Source organism: Cucurbita maxima, unplaced genomic scaffold (genome assembly GCF_002738345.1).
Source record: "Cucurbita maxima cultivar Rimu unplaced genomic scaffold, Cmax_1.0 Cma_Scf00002, whole genome shotgun sequence".
In the NCBI taxonomy this organism is placed as follows: domain Eukaryota; kingdom Viridiplantae; phylum Streptophyta; class Magnoliopsida; order Cucurbitales; family Cucurbitaceae; genus Cucurbita; species Cucurbita maxima.
The window spans coordinates 6,371,598-6,387,238 of NW_019272018.1; the positions used below are offsets into that span (position 1 = coordinate 6,371,598).

General features: G+C 38.5%; 4 protein-coding genes across 4 annotated transcripts; all 4 read right to left on the reverse strand.

Moving 5' to 3' along the window:
• Window positions 1–195: 195 nt before the first annotated feature.
• On the reverse strand, window positions 196–1,322 carry LOC111471579. Its single transcript, XM_023117306.1, has 2 exons — window positions 1,171–1,322; window positions 196–998 (listed from the first exon to the last, which is right to left on the reverse strand). The coding sequence occupies exon 2, from the start codon at window positions 893–895 to the stop codon at window positions 212–214; it is 684 nt and encodes a 227-aa protein (XP_022973074.1). The 5' UTR covers window positions 896–998; window positions 1,171–1,322; the 3' UTR covers window positions 196–211.
• Window positions 1,215–2,096, reverse strand: LOC111471542. The gene is made up of 2 exons (XM_023117265.1): window positions 1,392–2,096; window positions 1,215–1,324 (listed from the first exon to the last, which is right to left on the reverse strand). Exons 1-2 carry the CDS (start codon window positions 1,842–1,844, stop codon window positions 1,283–1,285), a joined length of 495 nt encoding a protein of 164 aa, XP_022973033.1. The 5' UTR covers window positions 1,845–2,096; the 3' UTR covers window positions 1,215–1,282.
• A 140-nt stretch (window positions 2,097–2,236) lies between these two features.
• LOC111471070 (protein NUCLEAR FUSION DEFECTIVE 4-like) lies at window positions 2,237–4,516 on the reverse strand. The gene is made up of 2 exons (XM_023116760.1): window positions 3,805–4,516; window positions 2,237–3,413 (listed from the first exon to the last, which is right to left on the reverse strand). The coding sequence occupies exons 1-2, from the start codon at window positions 4,270–4,272 to the stop codon at window positions 2,250–2,252; spliced, it is 1,632 nt and encodes a 543-aa protein (XP_022972528.1). The 5' UTR covers window positions 4,273–4,516; the 3' UTR covers window positions 2,237–2,249.
• A 483-nt stretch (window positions 4,517–4,999) lies between these two features.
• Window positions 5,000–13,856, reverse strand: LOC111470828. Its single transcript, XM_023116472.1, has 16 exons — window positions 13,650–13,856; window positions 10,880–13,546; window positions 10,670–10,798; window positions 10,389–10,580; window positions 10,236–10,288; window positions 9,813–10,104; window positions 9,606–9,678; window positions 9,311–9,508; window positions 8,685–8,792; window positions 7,952–8,148; window positions 7,632–7,847; window positions 7,204–7,479; window positions 6,958–7,105; window positions 6,713–6,846; window positions 5,825–5,911; window positions 5,000–5,735 (listed from the first exon to the last, which is right to left on the reverse strand). The coding sequence occupies exons 2-16, from the start codon at window positions 13,535–13,537 to the stop codon at window positions 5,649–5,651; spliced, it is 4,848 nt and encodes a 1,615-aa protein (XP_022972240.1). The 5' UTR covers window positions 13,538–13,546; window positions 13,650–13,856; the 3' UTR covers window positions 5,000–5,648.
• Between the last annotated feature and the right edge of the window lie 1,785 nt (window positions 13,857–15,641).

Genomic DNA, 15,641 nt, shown 5'->3' on the forward strand with positions numbered 1-15,641 from the left:
CTTTTTTGTCTCTCCCATTTCTTTTTTTTTTCAACGGACTGTAATTGAATAAATATTAATTATGTTCAATCTCTCCCCTCTAAATTTATCACTGCTTTCTTTATAACTATTTCCATAACAATGTATTCATCATTTTTAAAATGGAGTATTATTGAAAGAGTGAAGCATAAAAATAAAATTTTGTGAATACAATCAACACTTTCAAGTTCATCTAATCCTTGAGCTGTCTCTGCACAAGAAGTTGATAGAATCTCCTGGTCCGAAGGAACAGAGCAACAGCAACAACAAAACCCAAGAATGCCACCGCTGCCATGATCAGAAAAGACGTCATAAAGCAGTGTTTGCCGGAGCAGGAGTTGTCTCCGGCAGAGGCTTCTCTGTCGTAAATATACCCAATAACTCTAACAGACAAAACATAAGATCCAACCGGACTGGCTACCGTGATCGTATTGTAAATCGTACCCATATGCCTTATTCCAAAAATCTCCGCCGTAATTGCCGGCATTAGCGACCATTGCGAGCCGTAACAAATCCCCACAATCATCGACCCCAAGTACAAATTCCCGGAGAATCCTGAAGCTATGATGATATGGCCGACGCTAATCGTCAACAAGGCGACGGCCATTAACAATGGCCTCGCCCAGCCTAATTCCCGGAGGAGAAGATCAAAGGCATAGCCGGATCCCAACCGCCCAAGGAAATTCCAAATGCTCCACAGTGAAACGAATGTGTAGATTTCGACTGTTTTGTAGCCCAAAGACTGGCCCAGTTGGTTCATGTTGTTTATGGTGGCTAACCCAGAACCCATTCCGCACATCATCGCAGAAAACAATAGCCAGAAATTCACCGTGCCAATTGCCTTGATTACGTTCATTTCTCCATTTGTAACCATCATTAGCTGATCATTTCTCTGTTCTTCACCGGGAATTTGATGATATTCAACGGAATAGTCTGTATTTTGAAGCTTGGTTTTGGAAACAGAGTCATCTGTTTGTGCTCTGTTTGCGATTCCGAGAGGGGAAGCGAGAAGGATGAGGAGTAGAACGAAAGTAAATAAACGAACACATGTTGGTAAAATGAAAACGTTGTCCAAAATGATGAGAATTGTGAGATAACAAGAGATTATAAGAGCAATTTTTGAGAGAGAGTTCAAATGGGTCGATTCGTTACCGATCTCTGTTTTTTCGATTATGACGAATCTCATGATCAGAACAGTCGTGAGCGCCGGTAAAATCGCCAGCATCAGAAGATAATTTATTGGGTCTCCGTTGTAGAATGTGTTCTAGGATTGGATCAGAACTGCTCCACTTAGACCCAGAAATCCCTGTTCAAAGAAACGACTTGAGTTTTCGGATTCGAATTGGGGAATTTCCAGACAGAGCAGAAAAGACCTTAAGAATGCCGATGATGGTGCCGCCGTAGAGCTGGAAGTTATGAACGCCAGTGACGACATTTGCCGTGTTGAAGAAGACTTGGGCATGGACGGCTAAGAACATGAACAAACACATCGCCCACACCGGCGGCCGAGGGATTAAACCGGAGACGGCAGCCCAAATGAAAATATAACCAAGGAAGCACTGAATTGCTCCGACGGAGAGGACGATCCATGGGGGACGGGGGCGATCCGTGGAGACGACAGCGGAGTCGAGTAAGCCAGCGAGAACTCCGGCGGTGGCTCCGATGTCCTTGAAGACGGAGACAGTGTCGAGAGTGGATTGACTGTAGTTTTGAGATGATTTGAGGGCGGAGGAGTAAATGCCGAAGGTGTAGGAAGGACCGCAAATGCATTGGATCCAAATGCTGGCAACTGTAGCAATCCATCTGTTGCTCGGAGGAGCTTCCATTTCTTGGCTCAGAATTAGGATTCCTTTGTAGTCGGATTTTTATGAATACATAAATGAATCGAGCCTAGGTTCAATAATCCTAAAGATATGATAACAACTTGATAGTTAAGCGTGGTTAGAGCAAATTTTATGTTGAGTGACCTGTGTAAATTTTTTTAAGATGCATGTAAGCGAAGATAAAACAGGCTGGAATGACTGTGTTAGTCTTGTGATAATGGTCTTTACTCTTAAAAGGAAGAGTAAACAATCTCATCCTATTATACTATAGTAAAAGAACACGTGACAGTAGAGCAAACCATACAAAATATTTACTAAAAATGATACAACAGAATCTGAAACTTCAATGAATGATTGAATCTATAAGCAAGCAAGCAAGCACCTGATTCTACTTCTCCCTGGTAGCTTTTAACTGAGACGTTCCACTCTTCTTTGCAAAGCCAGTCGGTAAAATCTCCTAGTTCGAAAGAAGAGAGCAGCAGCAACAAGAGAGCCCAAGAAAGCCACAATGGCCATGACCAGAAAAGATACCACAAAACAGTGTGTGCCGGAGCAGGAGCCATGTTTTTCGGCAGCTTCTCTGTCGTAAATGTAACCGATGACCCGAACAGAGAAAATGTAAGACCCCAGAGGGCTGGCTATGGCTATGGTGTTGAAAATAGTTCCCATATGCTCTAAACCAAATATCTCTGAAGTGATTGTGGGCATCAGCGACCACTGTGAGCCGTAGCATATGCCAACAAGAATTGAACCCACGTACAGATTTCCAGAGAAACCAGAGGCAATTACAATGTGGCCACCACTCATTATCAGAAGAGTGATGGCCATTAACAATGGCCTCGCCCAGCCATATGAATGTAGAAGAAAATCAGAGGTGTAACCAGCTCCAAAACGTCCAAGAAAGTTCCATATACTCCACAAGGACACAAATGTTTTCGTCTCTGTTGCTGTGTAGCCAAGAGATTGGCCAAGTTGGCTCATGTTGTTTATGGTGGCCAATCCAGAACCCATTCCACACACCATGGCAACAAACAGAAGCCAGAAGTTCAAAGTACGTAAAGCTTCCAAGACATTCATGGCTCGGGGAGCTCTGGAGTTTGCAGCAGCCATTGTCTGCAACTCATCACTGGGCAGCTCATGATATTCAACAGAATCCTCTGCATTCGCTGACTTGGGCTTGTTAAGAACAGGGTTTTCTTCAGTGAAAAATGAGGGAGATGACATTCTAAAGTCCTCCCTCTGAGCGTTAATGGCGATTCCAAGAGGAGCAACAAGGAGAACCAAGAGTATGGAGAATGTAACAAAACGAGTCCATGATGAAAGGGAGAAAGTGTTGTTGAAAATTATGACAACCATTAGGTAAAAAGCAACTATCACAGCAAGTGCAGACAGTGAGTTCAAATGCTTCATCTCATTTCTAGACTCTGTTCTATCAATTCTAACAAACCACATGAACATGATGGATAGAAGTGTGGGGAAAACAGCCAACATGAGGACAAAATTGCTTGGATCTCCATTGCACGCCGTGTTATAAACTTGGATTAGCAGTGCTCCACTAAGACCAAGATATCCCTATCCAACAAAAAGGAGAAGCAAGATATAACATGTCTAATCATGTACAGCATAATCAAGATCCAAAATCAGGGGAAACTGCTTTGAATCTGCCCTCAGATTCAGTAATGCAGCAACAACTAATTTCTCGAATGAAAACCTTGGAACTACTGAAATGGTGATCCCTATAAAATAGATTATGGCAGAGAAGAACAGAGCAGTAAACTAAACAAAGTTCATCTCTGTCACTTAAATACTCGAGGACAAAGATTTAGCTTTGGTCTACATGATCTATCTAGGAGTCCTGAATAATACTCACCATATTAAGAAAAAATGAATAAACAAAGGTTCAGAAAGGGGGTAAACCCCAACAATCTGCATAATCAAGATAACTGAGGGTTTGTGTTGATACCTTCATGATGCCCACAATAGTCCCGCTATGGTGCGCAAAATTGTGAACGCCAGTCACAACGTTCGCCGTATTGAAAAACGTTTGCGCATGAGCAGCCAGGAACATGAAGAAGCACATCGCAGGCACCGGTGGCCGATCAATCAATCCAGAGACCGCCGCCCAGATGAAAATATAACCGAGGAAGCATTGAATCGCTCCCGCCGCGTGAACCACCCATGGGCCAACGGAGCTACGTCGACGGGAGGCGGGAGTAACGGCGGAGTAAAGAAAACCAGAAATGACGCCGGCGTTGGCGCCGATGTCCTTGAAAACGGAAACGGTGTCGAGGGTGGATTGATCGTAGCCCTGAGTGGATTTGAGAGCCGAAGAATAGATGCTGAAGGTGTAGGAAGCACCACAGATGCATTGGATCCAAATCCCGATGGCCGTTGCAACCCATTTGTTGGTCATAAACCCAATAACTTCCATCTCCGGCGATGGGTTTGTTTTCTAGCTCTGGTTCGTCGTTATTGCAGAATTCGAAACATTCCCGGGTAGGAAACGTGATATTTTTGTTCGGTGGAGAAACGATAGGCATAGATTTGTTAGGGTGGGCCATTTTTGGTAATTGCCAACGCCAAATCAAATTTCTTGGTGGTTCATGTTTTTTTTTGTTGAAACCTTTTCTTGGGAGGGTGTGAAATCGATCATATCCCGTCATTCTTGGAACGAAGCCCGACTCCGACAACGTTATTAAAATAAATTATCTTCATCGTCAAACAACCTATCTTCTCAACTTGTCTTTTAATAAATTAATTTTGCTAGAATACTCATTAATTAACTTCTCGCAAAATTTCTTTAAATTAATTTTTTTTTAAAATGTTCATAAAAAAGTCAAAGATCATATTACAATAAAAACCATGTGTAGATATGATATGAAATCAACATTTTATTGCATATTTAATAAATATTTATTATTCAAAACAATTTATTTATTTTACAATTTACTCTATTTTTTTTCAATACGTTTTTAGAGTCCTTATCCATTCTAGAAACTTTATAAAAATGACATGATAATATAACAAACAACCACTGTTATGAGATATATAGTCTCCACTTATTTACTTTAGAGTGAACATAGGCAGAGGCCAAGTGAACATAGTCTCCACTTATTTACTTTAGAGTAAGGACACTAGAAGATTGCGGCTCATGTCGATCACCAAATTCTGGATGACAAAACAATTGCACTTTAGAGTGAACATAGGCAGAGGCCAAGTTACTTTAATTGGAACTATACAACACATCTAGAACTGCAGAAGAGTAAATGAGGAAGATGAAAAGCATCTAGCATTGTCTCTAACTAGACTCTGTCTCGACTGTTCGCTATGTTGGTCGATCTCTTCTCGGCAACCAGAAATCATTACCTCTTATGATACACAGCTATAAAACCTCCCCCAAGTAGTAGATATCACAAAATCCACCCATTTAATACCACCCCATTCCTTAACCTTATTTGACAACCTTATTTAAAGGATCAAAGCAAAGAAGGAATAACAGAAGCAGAAACCTGGGTGTCTCCAACCATCTGGCTCCCTCAATTTAGAAGAAAATCTATCGTACTTACAATACTCTCCTTGAGGACCAGATCTTCTCCAAAAAAAAATTGATTGTATCAGAAAACTCAAAGAGATTATCATGTTAGGACCCGACCAAAATTTTTCTTTTGAAACCGATATTACACGTACTGTTTGAATTCCATGAGCGTACAAGGCAAGTCTTCCTTATAAACAACTCGCCATGGCAGAAATCAAATGTAAACCACTACGCTCCACCAGTATGACTAACGAGACAGTTCCAAAATATTGCTAATTTACAGCTTCAAAGAAAAGAACCTGAGGTTGTAAGTGTCCTTTTTCACACATGGTAAGAACATCAGCCCAGCCACCAATTACCTACGCATGAGCGCAGTTTATGTCACATAAGAGAAACTAGAACACACACCCTATAAAGGGAAATGAGGAAGGGGAAAGTAAGAACTTACCTTAACGGTTCTATCATCATACATTATCCAGCATTTCTTGTCACAACTGTACGCAAAACAATGATAGTGTTGACCATAATAGCAAACCTACAAAGTTAGGAGCATATTAGAGAACTGACTATTCAGTAAACTGAAAATCTATATTTTGGAAAATCCACAATGAACACAAACATATTTAAAGATGACATACGGACAAACATCTACTCCACAAGCACCAATACTAACCCCTCCATGTCAAAGGGAAATGGTCAATGTTGATTTCTTAGCAAGACAATGGCTATGCTTAAAGATGATTAATTTAAGGCCTTGCACCAAAACTAACATCCAAACCTAACTTCCTTACGTTAAAACCTCAAGACGTCCTCTAATTCAATTATTAAGAGTTGCGAGAGAGGATCATGTCATGCATAATAATAAACTTCTGGTTGTCTTAAAATGTTAGATGAATGTTGGTGTATGGAGATGCTAGATTATTGTTTTCTGTGTGCAAAATATGCTTAATGAAAAACAAAATGCAGATAAACACGTTAAGAATAATATCACTAGTCAAAAAAGATTAAGAAAGAATAATAACACAATTAAAATGCATCAAATTGAACAGAATCCATGTCCCATCTCAACAGGAAAGTAATGCAAGAAGCCCAGTGTTCTGAGTGTCTATGAATGCCTATGAATATGCAAAAACCGTGGTTGACATGTCTTGAACATCAGTGAGTATTAAGTACCCTAGAAATCCACAGCCATGATGCATTCCGAGGAATTAAAATTTCATACCCTACATTCTCCAGACCATGCAGAGAAACAGCCTCGCAGTAGAATATTTTGGCAGTTTAAATTTTCTCCGCCCTAAGAATACATGCACACAAATTAAAAAAGAATAGTACATACCACTGATACCAAATTATGGACATTCTTTGGATCTAGACCCCGATAAAGAACACTGACATCTATCTCAGTACTTAGAGCAGCTAATGTCTCTGTGATGTCATCAGCACTCTCACAAGTTTTCTGCCAGCCCAAGACTACAATACCAAATTGCATACAAGTAAAACATCATGAATAATAGATCGAGGGTAATGGGAGGAGGGAAGTAGGGTGCGCAGGAGGATCCAGATGAAAATTATTTGAATCACCTGTTGTGAATACATGTGGTGGTGCGGAGAGGAAGTGATGAATGTAATTGAGTTTTCCACATCCACCAACATCCTGATCACATACTAGCTGATGATTCATTTCAACAACATTCAGAAGCTCATCGAAGGAGCTTTCTGAACACATAACCTGAATGGTGAAGAAAATTGAATTAAAGAAAAAGCGTTCAATAACAGAATACTCTTTCCAAAAAAGTCATCAACGCTGGGAACGGCTGACTCTGTTACCTTCGTTGTCCGAAGAGCACTAGCATTTATATTGTGAAAGAAGGAAGTGTACTTCAGATGTCTAGATTCCAGGCCACAACTGTAGCAATTCATTCGTTCAAAAATGTCCATTCCAAAGATGGAATGTACCAAACAAGTGTCACTTGAACAGTCCCAAGACCCTATGCAATTGCTTTCTACTGTGTCTGTATCAGAAACACTCGAACCAGCAGTCAATGACTGGTGTAGGCAATCAAATATGACTGCCAAAACTTCAGAGGCATCATTCATCTGACCCTAAACAACCGCCAAAAATTAGTTAAAGGTTTTCTCATAATCTATATATGAAATTAAGTAAAGTAGAACCAATCACTTTCTTTCTTTCTTTTTTAAGCCTTTCTTTCATTTTTAAGTTGTAGGCATCAAAAACCAGGGATATGCAAAACTACCTCTTGGAAGAAATTACTATCAGGACAAAGATTGCTCAGAGCTACTCTCAAAGAGGTGGGGGCGACTGCTTCTCTTCTAGAATCTGCAGATGCCTTGTTCAAGGCAGCAAAGATTTCATATAATGCACAAACAACACAGGGATCCCCAACATGAACATGCTCAGTCATAGATCTTCTCAGGAACTCTTCTCGAAACCGTCTTAAATGCCATAACGACTGAGCTCATGTAGAACAAGACAACATTTTAGACTGCATATGCAGAAAGAACAAAGAACTAGCAAAGTGAAATGATATACAATTTTCTTTTGTCACACGCTCACCTGAATAATCACATTCAAAAAGCAATTATATTCACCAACTTCATTCTTAAGTCCTGTACCAAACATACCAGCTGCCTGCACATTTTCTACATTGCGTTCATTTGATGGAAGACCATTACTATCTACTTCACCATGACTGATCAATGGTGTCCTGGAACTCATAATCAAGGGTAATTTCTGCTGTTCTTGAAATGCATCTGAGAAAACGTTAAAACTAAAGTTAAAAAATATTGCAGTTACTATACAGAAAAGGAAACAGAAATAAGCGCCCATAAATGCAGAAAACCTCAAGAAATCTAATCATTCATCCAGGTCGAAGCAAATTAAAGATTAACATTTAAAAAGTTGAAATGCCTCATAATGGATTACTTTAGATATTAAAAAATTTATAGTGTGAGCATTTGGAGACAATCATATCATGAATCCATATACCTGGAGAGAAGGAAAACCAGCCAAAGTTTTTGGCATTGGGATGAGGTATAAGCACTAGCTAAGTTCGTAAAAATAATTGACCTTGGCTCCATCTAATCAAGCATAATTGAAAGACAATGGAGCTCTTTTGCATACAGAAACATAGGTGCAAATTTATAGGCAAAAATTGTAGGAAAAATGGTATCACGTAAAAAAAAAATTGTGATTTTTTTAACAGTTTTTCCTACCAAGATACAAATTATCCAAATTAAAACCATGAAGACTAAAAGCAAAAATGGAAAAGACACAACGGGAGCCTAACCAAGGCTCTGGCGTACAGCCTTCTTAAGATCAGCTTGAAATCTTTCCTCTTCATCCTCCACATGTTGTCTCGAAGTCTTTGTACTATTATCTTCAAGAAGTGGATTAACTGATTGAATCATAGGATAAGATAATATTAGTCCAGTCTAAACAAAAAGAAGATGGACAGTGATTTCACATTGCAGATTTGCATAGGCATACAAATAGCAAAATTTAATGTCTACTAATACTTTCAATATAATCAACGATGAGCAAGAGAATACAACTTGCACAAAGATATCCTGCAAGGAGAAATTGACTATAGACCTGAATTTTAAAGAAAAAATCAATGAAATGTATTCCGCTTAAAAGAACCTCCTTTCACTTAGAATCCTATATCTTTCGTTGCAAATAGACCTTGAGGGTAAAAAAATTCAGGAGAGAACACAACATTAAAAAAACTTTTGGCATTTGGTCAATGAAAAATAATCAGTTGTGATTATCAACAGTTTCTACTTGCACACAGCATTATTCTCTATGAATCATTTAAGAAGGATAGAACCCAAAACAAGTCCATCATTCACAATCTCCAGTTATCAATGAGGATAAAATAAATAATGCATTTAAAAATAGAGTACATGCACTCACCACTATCTTGCAGGGGATTGCCATGATATCTAACTTGTTCAGTCAATTGGTTGTCAAAGGCTACGTTATCCTTATCAGATGGTGAAGGCTGATTTCCATCTACTGGTTTGATTGAAACCTTGTGTCGTCTACCTTTCCTCCCCTTCTTCCTATCAGATGACGGCAGACTATTCTCTATAACTCCTACATTGGAGACACCTGCTAAAGAAAAAGAGAGTAATGAATCCAACACTAAAAACCACAATATCTTACTGCAAAGTAACTAACCAATGCATATCACTAATCTTTTGATTACCTGACAAAGCATTTCGCATGGCAGGACCATTCCCAGACAAGTCGGAAACCAAATCATTTTCTGCCAATTTATCCTAAAATAGCAAATTATAAGAGCCTCAATTAATTTATCAGCTTTGTACGTTGAATACATGTAGAACCATGGATTTCCATGATTCATTTAAATAACCAACAAAACGAGAAGAATGAGAAGGTAAGGAACATTTACCACCACAGAAGGCTTGAAATGTTTATCAGCACCTTCAACATTGGGGACAAGTCCAGCGAGATTATTATGAGTTGTCTGGGCAGATTTCTTTTGCAGTTCAGCCAAATGCTTTTGTTTAGCCTCATTCTCAATTCGTCTTTGATACTCCAAAGTCTCTTCTAGCTTTCTTTCATCAGCTTCCAGCTCAATTTTGCGCCTGAGCTCTTCCTCCTGTAGTCTTAAAGCATCAACATTCTCAAAAACAGCAATATCCACCTCTGCAGCATCACCATCAGAAGAAACTGGAAAGGGACTGCAACAAGTAATTAACCAAACATCCACCAATAACAGAAAATTAGCTAGAAGACTACAGATCTTCGTGATATTATAACAAAACAAATGCCTAGAGGTCCAGAGAGTGGGGAAGGCAACAGTAACACTTACTCTCCATCGACAGCCTGACCACGAAGCACATCCTGCTCAGGACCACTGACCACCTGCAGAAGTAAAAGTATTAAAATACCATTAGGCATCAACAACTAAGTTACAGAAACAACAAAATCATGAACCTAAACTTCTAGCAGTAAAATGACAAACCTTAGAGTCCTTGACTTTCCTAAACTCCTTGCTCCTTTTCTTTTCCTTTGGTTTTTCATGTGCATGTCTTGAATTATCAGTTCCTCCTCTGATACCCTTCTTCGAATCCAGTGCCAGTTCGGCCAAAAATGCTTCGCTTGCAGCATCAGACTTCTTTGTGGCATCCTTTTCAGCCAAATCTTCTAAATGTGCCTGAAAGTTACAGTTGATTATGAATCTATCATTTTAGTCCCAAAAGGCTAGAGAAATATTGGAAAAAAATTAACCCATCAGATACAGACCCTCAAATATGAGTTTACAAGAGGCAACAATATTGATTGATAATCATGTGCAGAAACAGGTTCGAGCTTAAGTTCCAACTGTTGCATTCCAGTAACATTTCGCATGATGCGGGCATCAATTTTGCTAATCTGCAAGATAAAAAGAAATATAAGCAAATAGCAAATATCTCAAAATTTTATATCTAAAGCATCTATAATTGATGAATAAACCTCAATAGATAACTGTTCCTTCTGTCTCTGTATTGCAACTTCTATACAAGTATCAACTTCATGCAAATAATCCTTAGCTCTCCGTTCTTCATCTTCACCAGATTCCAGATCTCCTAACTGTGGAGACACGCTGGCAAAAGTTTCCTGGTATCCAAATTGATTGACATTCAGAGTTTCTGCTTCTTTCAAAACATTAGTTACAGCATCTAACTCAAACCTACTGCTGATTAACAGCACACCATTTTCAGCCTCAATAAGCTCCTCCCTTCGCTTCCTCAGGACTGACTCATAACTCTTGGGGATAAATTCATTCAAAGCTTCCCTCTTCTTGCCCTCTTCAAGGCAGAGATCCTCCACTGACTGCAACGCTTCCTCGTAGTTCAAATGCTCACATTTTCTCTCACAAAGACTCTGGAGATGGTAAAATTCCTTCTCAAGCATTTGAAAAATTTCCATTCGTCGCTGTATCTTTTCTTCCTTTGTTTTTTCCCATGAGACCAACTGTTCCCCACTAGAGGGACCTGCATATATCCAGGAAAGAAAGGGGTCAACATCAGAAAGAACCCCATTTGAAGTAAGATCCTTGGCAGTTGCAGCAAGCATATGATATGCAGCTGCCACCGGAACATCAGCATGAGTGATATCAGATGACAGCAAACACTTATTCAGGAGGAGAAGTGATCCATCTTCACTGAGAACAACTTTCTCTCTGACTTCAACCGCTTGTTTATCACTCTTTGAATCTTCAATTTGACCAGTAATTTTATCAGAGTATCTACCAATACCACAGGACTGAGATAATTCTTGCAAAAACTTGAGGATTTTCCTAAGCTGAGAAGCACCTAGAAAGCAAATACATAGTGGTGTTTGGTCCAGACCCTGGTTTAGAAGATGAGATCCAGAAGCAAGACCCTGTAGCTCATCTATTGCAAATTGTATAACCTTGTTTAAATGGCTAGCAGCAAGATATTTATGTCTTATAAGCAACTCAAATACTGCATGAATTTTCTCAAGAAGCTTTGTACGCTCAGGATCATCAGATACAGGAAAACTGTCAGATGAGGAATATGATGCCACAGAACCCTGGTTTTCATGATAGGTCATAGATCCGTTGTTGGTAATTTTTTCAGAAAGACGGCATTCATTTAAACTATCCCCATATTTATGCTTCTCTGGAGAAGAATCCCATGCATCTTTGAAATAGTTATCACATTCTGAATGATGCTGTGGGAAGATATCTACAACCAACTCAGAATCTTTGCATTTTGTTTCAGTGGTGAGCATTTTAGCTGCAGCTGAAACATCCAATGCTTTCCAGGAGCAATTAAGAATCATTTTGGTCCATTCATCATCAACATTCTGAGGCAAAATTGATTGCATTTTTGGTAAAAGGTTACCCATGTGCTCTTGAACCACATGGTGCATATGGGAATCCGAATCCACAAATTTCTCATCACATCTGCAGCAAACCCAAAATTTCCATGTTTTATTGGCATCATAAAAGGACAAAGCTTCTGAAATAACTTCATTTGCCGAAGCATCCTTTGAAGAACTAAAATGCGCCTTAAGATTACTTATCTTGATCTTAAACAAATCTTTCTTTGCTTCGATACTCATGGAATTCCAAAAAGAATGAACCAAATCCCTCCTTTCAGCTGAAGATCCCTGTTTCCGTAAATTGCCATGTTTCCGTCGCTCGCCAACTCTTGTACCAGATCCTGAAGATGAATCTAGGGACCGATCAACTTTACCTTCTTCATTTTGAATTTGAGGTGTCTCACACTTCTGTTGCAAAAGCCTTGCAGCAGCAACACGGACTTCAATCTCCTTTCTTCTCTCCTCGGGTGTTTTGGTTGCCTTCTTAATTTCATTTGCCCTTCTAGCCTGAACCAATCTCACCTCCATTGGGTCCTCTGTCACTCTTCTTATCGGAATCAACCTAAACTTCTCCTCCCCGTTACCCAAGTTCTTCATCCAAGATGATATCGAATATATATTTGACTTTTGAATTAACTGCCTCAATTCAGTTTGAACATGTGTAATCCGTGCTTCTGCAGTAGGTATCTTCTGACTCTTTTCATCCTGCAAGCTTTCCTTGGCGGGATCGATTGGATTTTCAATGCCAAGGGCCCGCTCACACTCTTGCACCACCTCCTCGTACTCCTTCGCATCGTTTGCAACCTCGTACAGCAAATTTGCATAGAAATGGGAAAACTCGATAGAGTTAGGTGAGAGCTGGACTGCTTTACGAGCAGACTCAATCGCATTCTTCAAATGCCGCTGCTTTGTATTCAGGTCATCAATAATCGACGCTACCTTTACACAAATAGTACCCTGAACCCGATGAATCAATGCAGAGTGAACAGAGTTCTCATTTCTGGAGCTCAACTCCTTCATAAGCCTCAGTGCCTTAGTGTGGTTCCCGCGCCGAAGTGCGGTAAGAGCCCGCTCGCATTCGAGTTTAATTGTGGAATAAGACAACCCATCCGGTCCATTGAGAAGCACCGGCTCGATCCTACTTTGGTTGTGGTTACTAGCCTTTTCAGGTATTGAATTCTGGTCGGCTGCGTTCGCTGAGCTTGGAACATCCACAACAACTCCACGAGCAGCAGGAGATTGTTTAGAACGCGGATCAATGATTTTCTTCTTAGGCCCCATCAAGAAACTCTATAGAAATCCAATTGACATGCATATAGAAAAGTCTATATATCCTTCCGATACAACACCACCAACAATAACAACAACAAAAAAAAAGAGCAAACAAACTTACGCGCAGATTGAAGGTCGAAGAAGATACAGGCAGGTGATAGAGTCGTAGAGGTACAGATTCCGGTGGCGGAGATCGCCGTCGCGGAGAAGAGGATGGATCATCAACGAAATGAGAAGGGGCAACAAGGGATTACGCAGGGAAGGAAGTAGAGTGGTTTCTCTGTCTGGAAGGCTGAGATTTGGTGAAAGAAGGGATTAGGAAGAGAAACATGTATTATTAAACCCTCAATTAATAATTGTTTATTTAAATATATTTATAAGGAAAAATATATTGGGATTTAAGACACGTTTAGTGACGGAACTTCGTTTTAGTTATATTATTTTAATTTTTAAATTAAATTTAAGAGGAGTCTTTTTTACTTATATTATTTTAATTTTTAAATTAAATTTAACAAGAGGTTAAGAATAAAATGGATGTGAATAAAATTTAACTCCTTCGATAATTAATCATTTGTAATGCAACACGTCTGTTATTTTAATTTTAATAATTTTTTTAGTTAAATATATACTCATTTAAATTTTAATATACACAATAATCTTTAATTTAAACATTATTATTAGACTCCCGAAATATAATTAATTAGTTTATTTAATCTTTGTCTCCAACTTATTTATTTAACGAGTAAAAAATATTTTTCATTCTCAACCCGCCAAATAGGAGTGGGTCCTTTCGAGACCCAACACTGCGGATAAAATGCATCGTTTAATCCACAATCACTCACTAGCTTAGACGGATGCGCACCTAACTATCGCCACCTGGATGCGGCATGGCTAATCCAAAACGACGGCGTAACGAGCAAAGTCTTAAGTATTTTGCTCAACCACGCATAGGGACCGGACCATCCACTTCCGGCCCAATGTTGGGCCCAAAACTCTTACGGTCCAATTAGGTAGCCTAAATCTTTTAATAAATACATCACATTATGCCTAAAGATCTTTGTTTTAAATGTTTGAAAAATATAGTGTAGGGTTGGACATGCTACAACCAACCAACAATAGGCACAACATGATTTTAAGACGTATAAAATTGAAAATATCATAGGTATATTTATACATATAAAATATAAAATATTAAATTTTATTAAATATCAAAATAAAATCCAAGTTTAATTAGTTTTTTTAATATGTTAGAGATTTATTAGACATCTTTTTAAAAAATTAGACATTCTAAATTTCGACATCAAATATAAGAGTTGAAAGACTAAATTTATAAGTATTCAATCCCACCGTCAATATTTATTTTAAATTTTCAATTAATTAATAATGTATATAAATATATGTAGTTGATTAATTTTAAAAAATAGTTTTAAGAACTTTGCTTGATTTTGTAAATGATATGTGAAAATAAAGAGAGAAAATATTGTTTATAACTAAAAATTAAAAAGTTTTAATGTCTAGAAGATTAAAGATATTAGGAGGGAAAGGAGAAAAAATTATAGGTGTTCCCACGATCCGATAATTAGATCAATTTGGACCATTCAACCTTATATTATGCATATATATATTCAAATTGGTTTAAGTTGAATTTTTAAAAAAGCTATTTTTTTTTTATCAAATTATGATTAATAATACTTAATATTTGTAACCGATGTTAGTAATACAGGTGACTAGTAAACATTTGATATTTGAACTTTAAGAAATTTAAGTTAACATGTAATATAGATAAATATAACTTTTAAAAACAATTAAAAAAAACAATAGAACATATATGGCTAAATTACAAAACTAAAAAAAAAAAAAAAGCTGTACATTGGGCGTTAGAATGAGTTGGAAATGACAATAGAGTGTCGTGTTTGGTGTGCGCCAAGGCTCGTGAAGTGCGATTGGCGAAGGGAAAGGCAGGCGCTGCGCCAACGAAGACCGACTACGTCTCGGACCGCGTGCTGAGGTTTGCTGCTAGCGAAGCAGGTACCACGGTCGTTCTACGGAACGGAATCTACGTGTTTTATTGTGTTACCGAACACCGTCACGTGAAACTCACCTGTTTTTATTC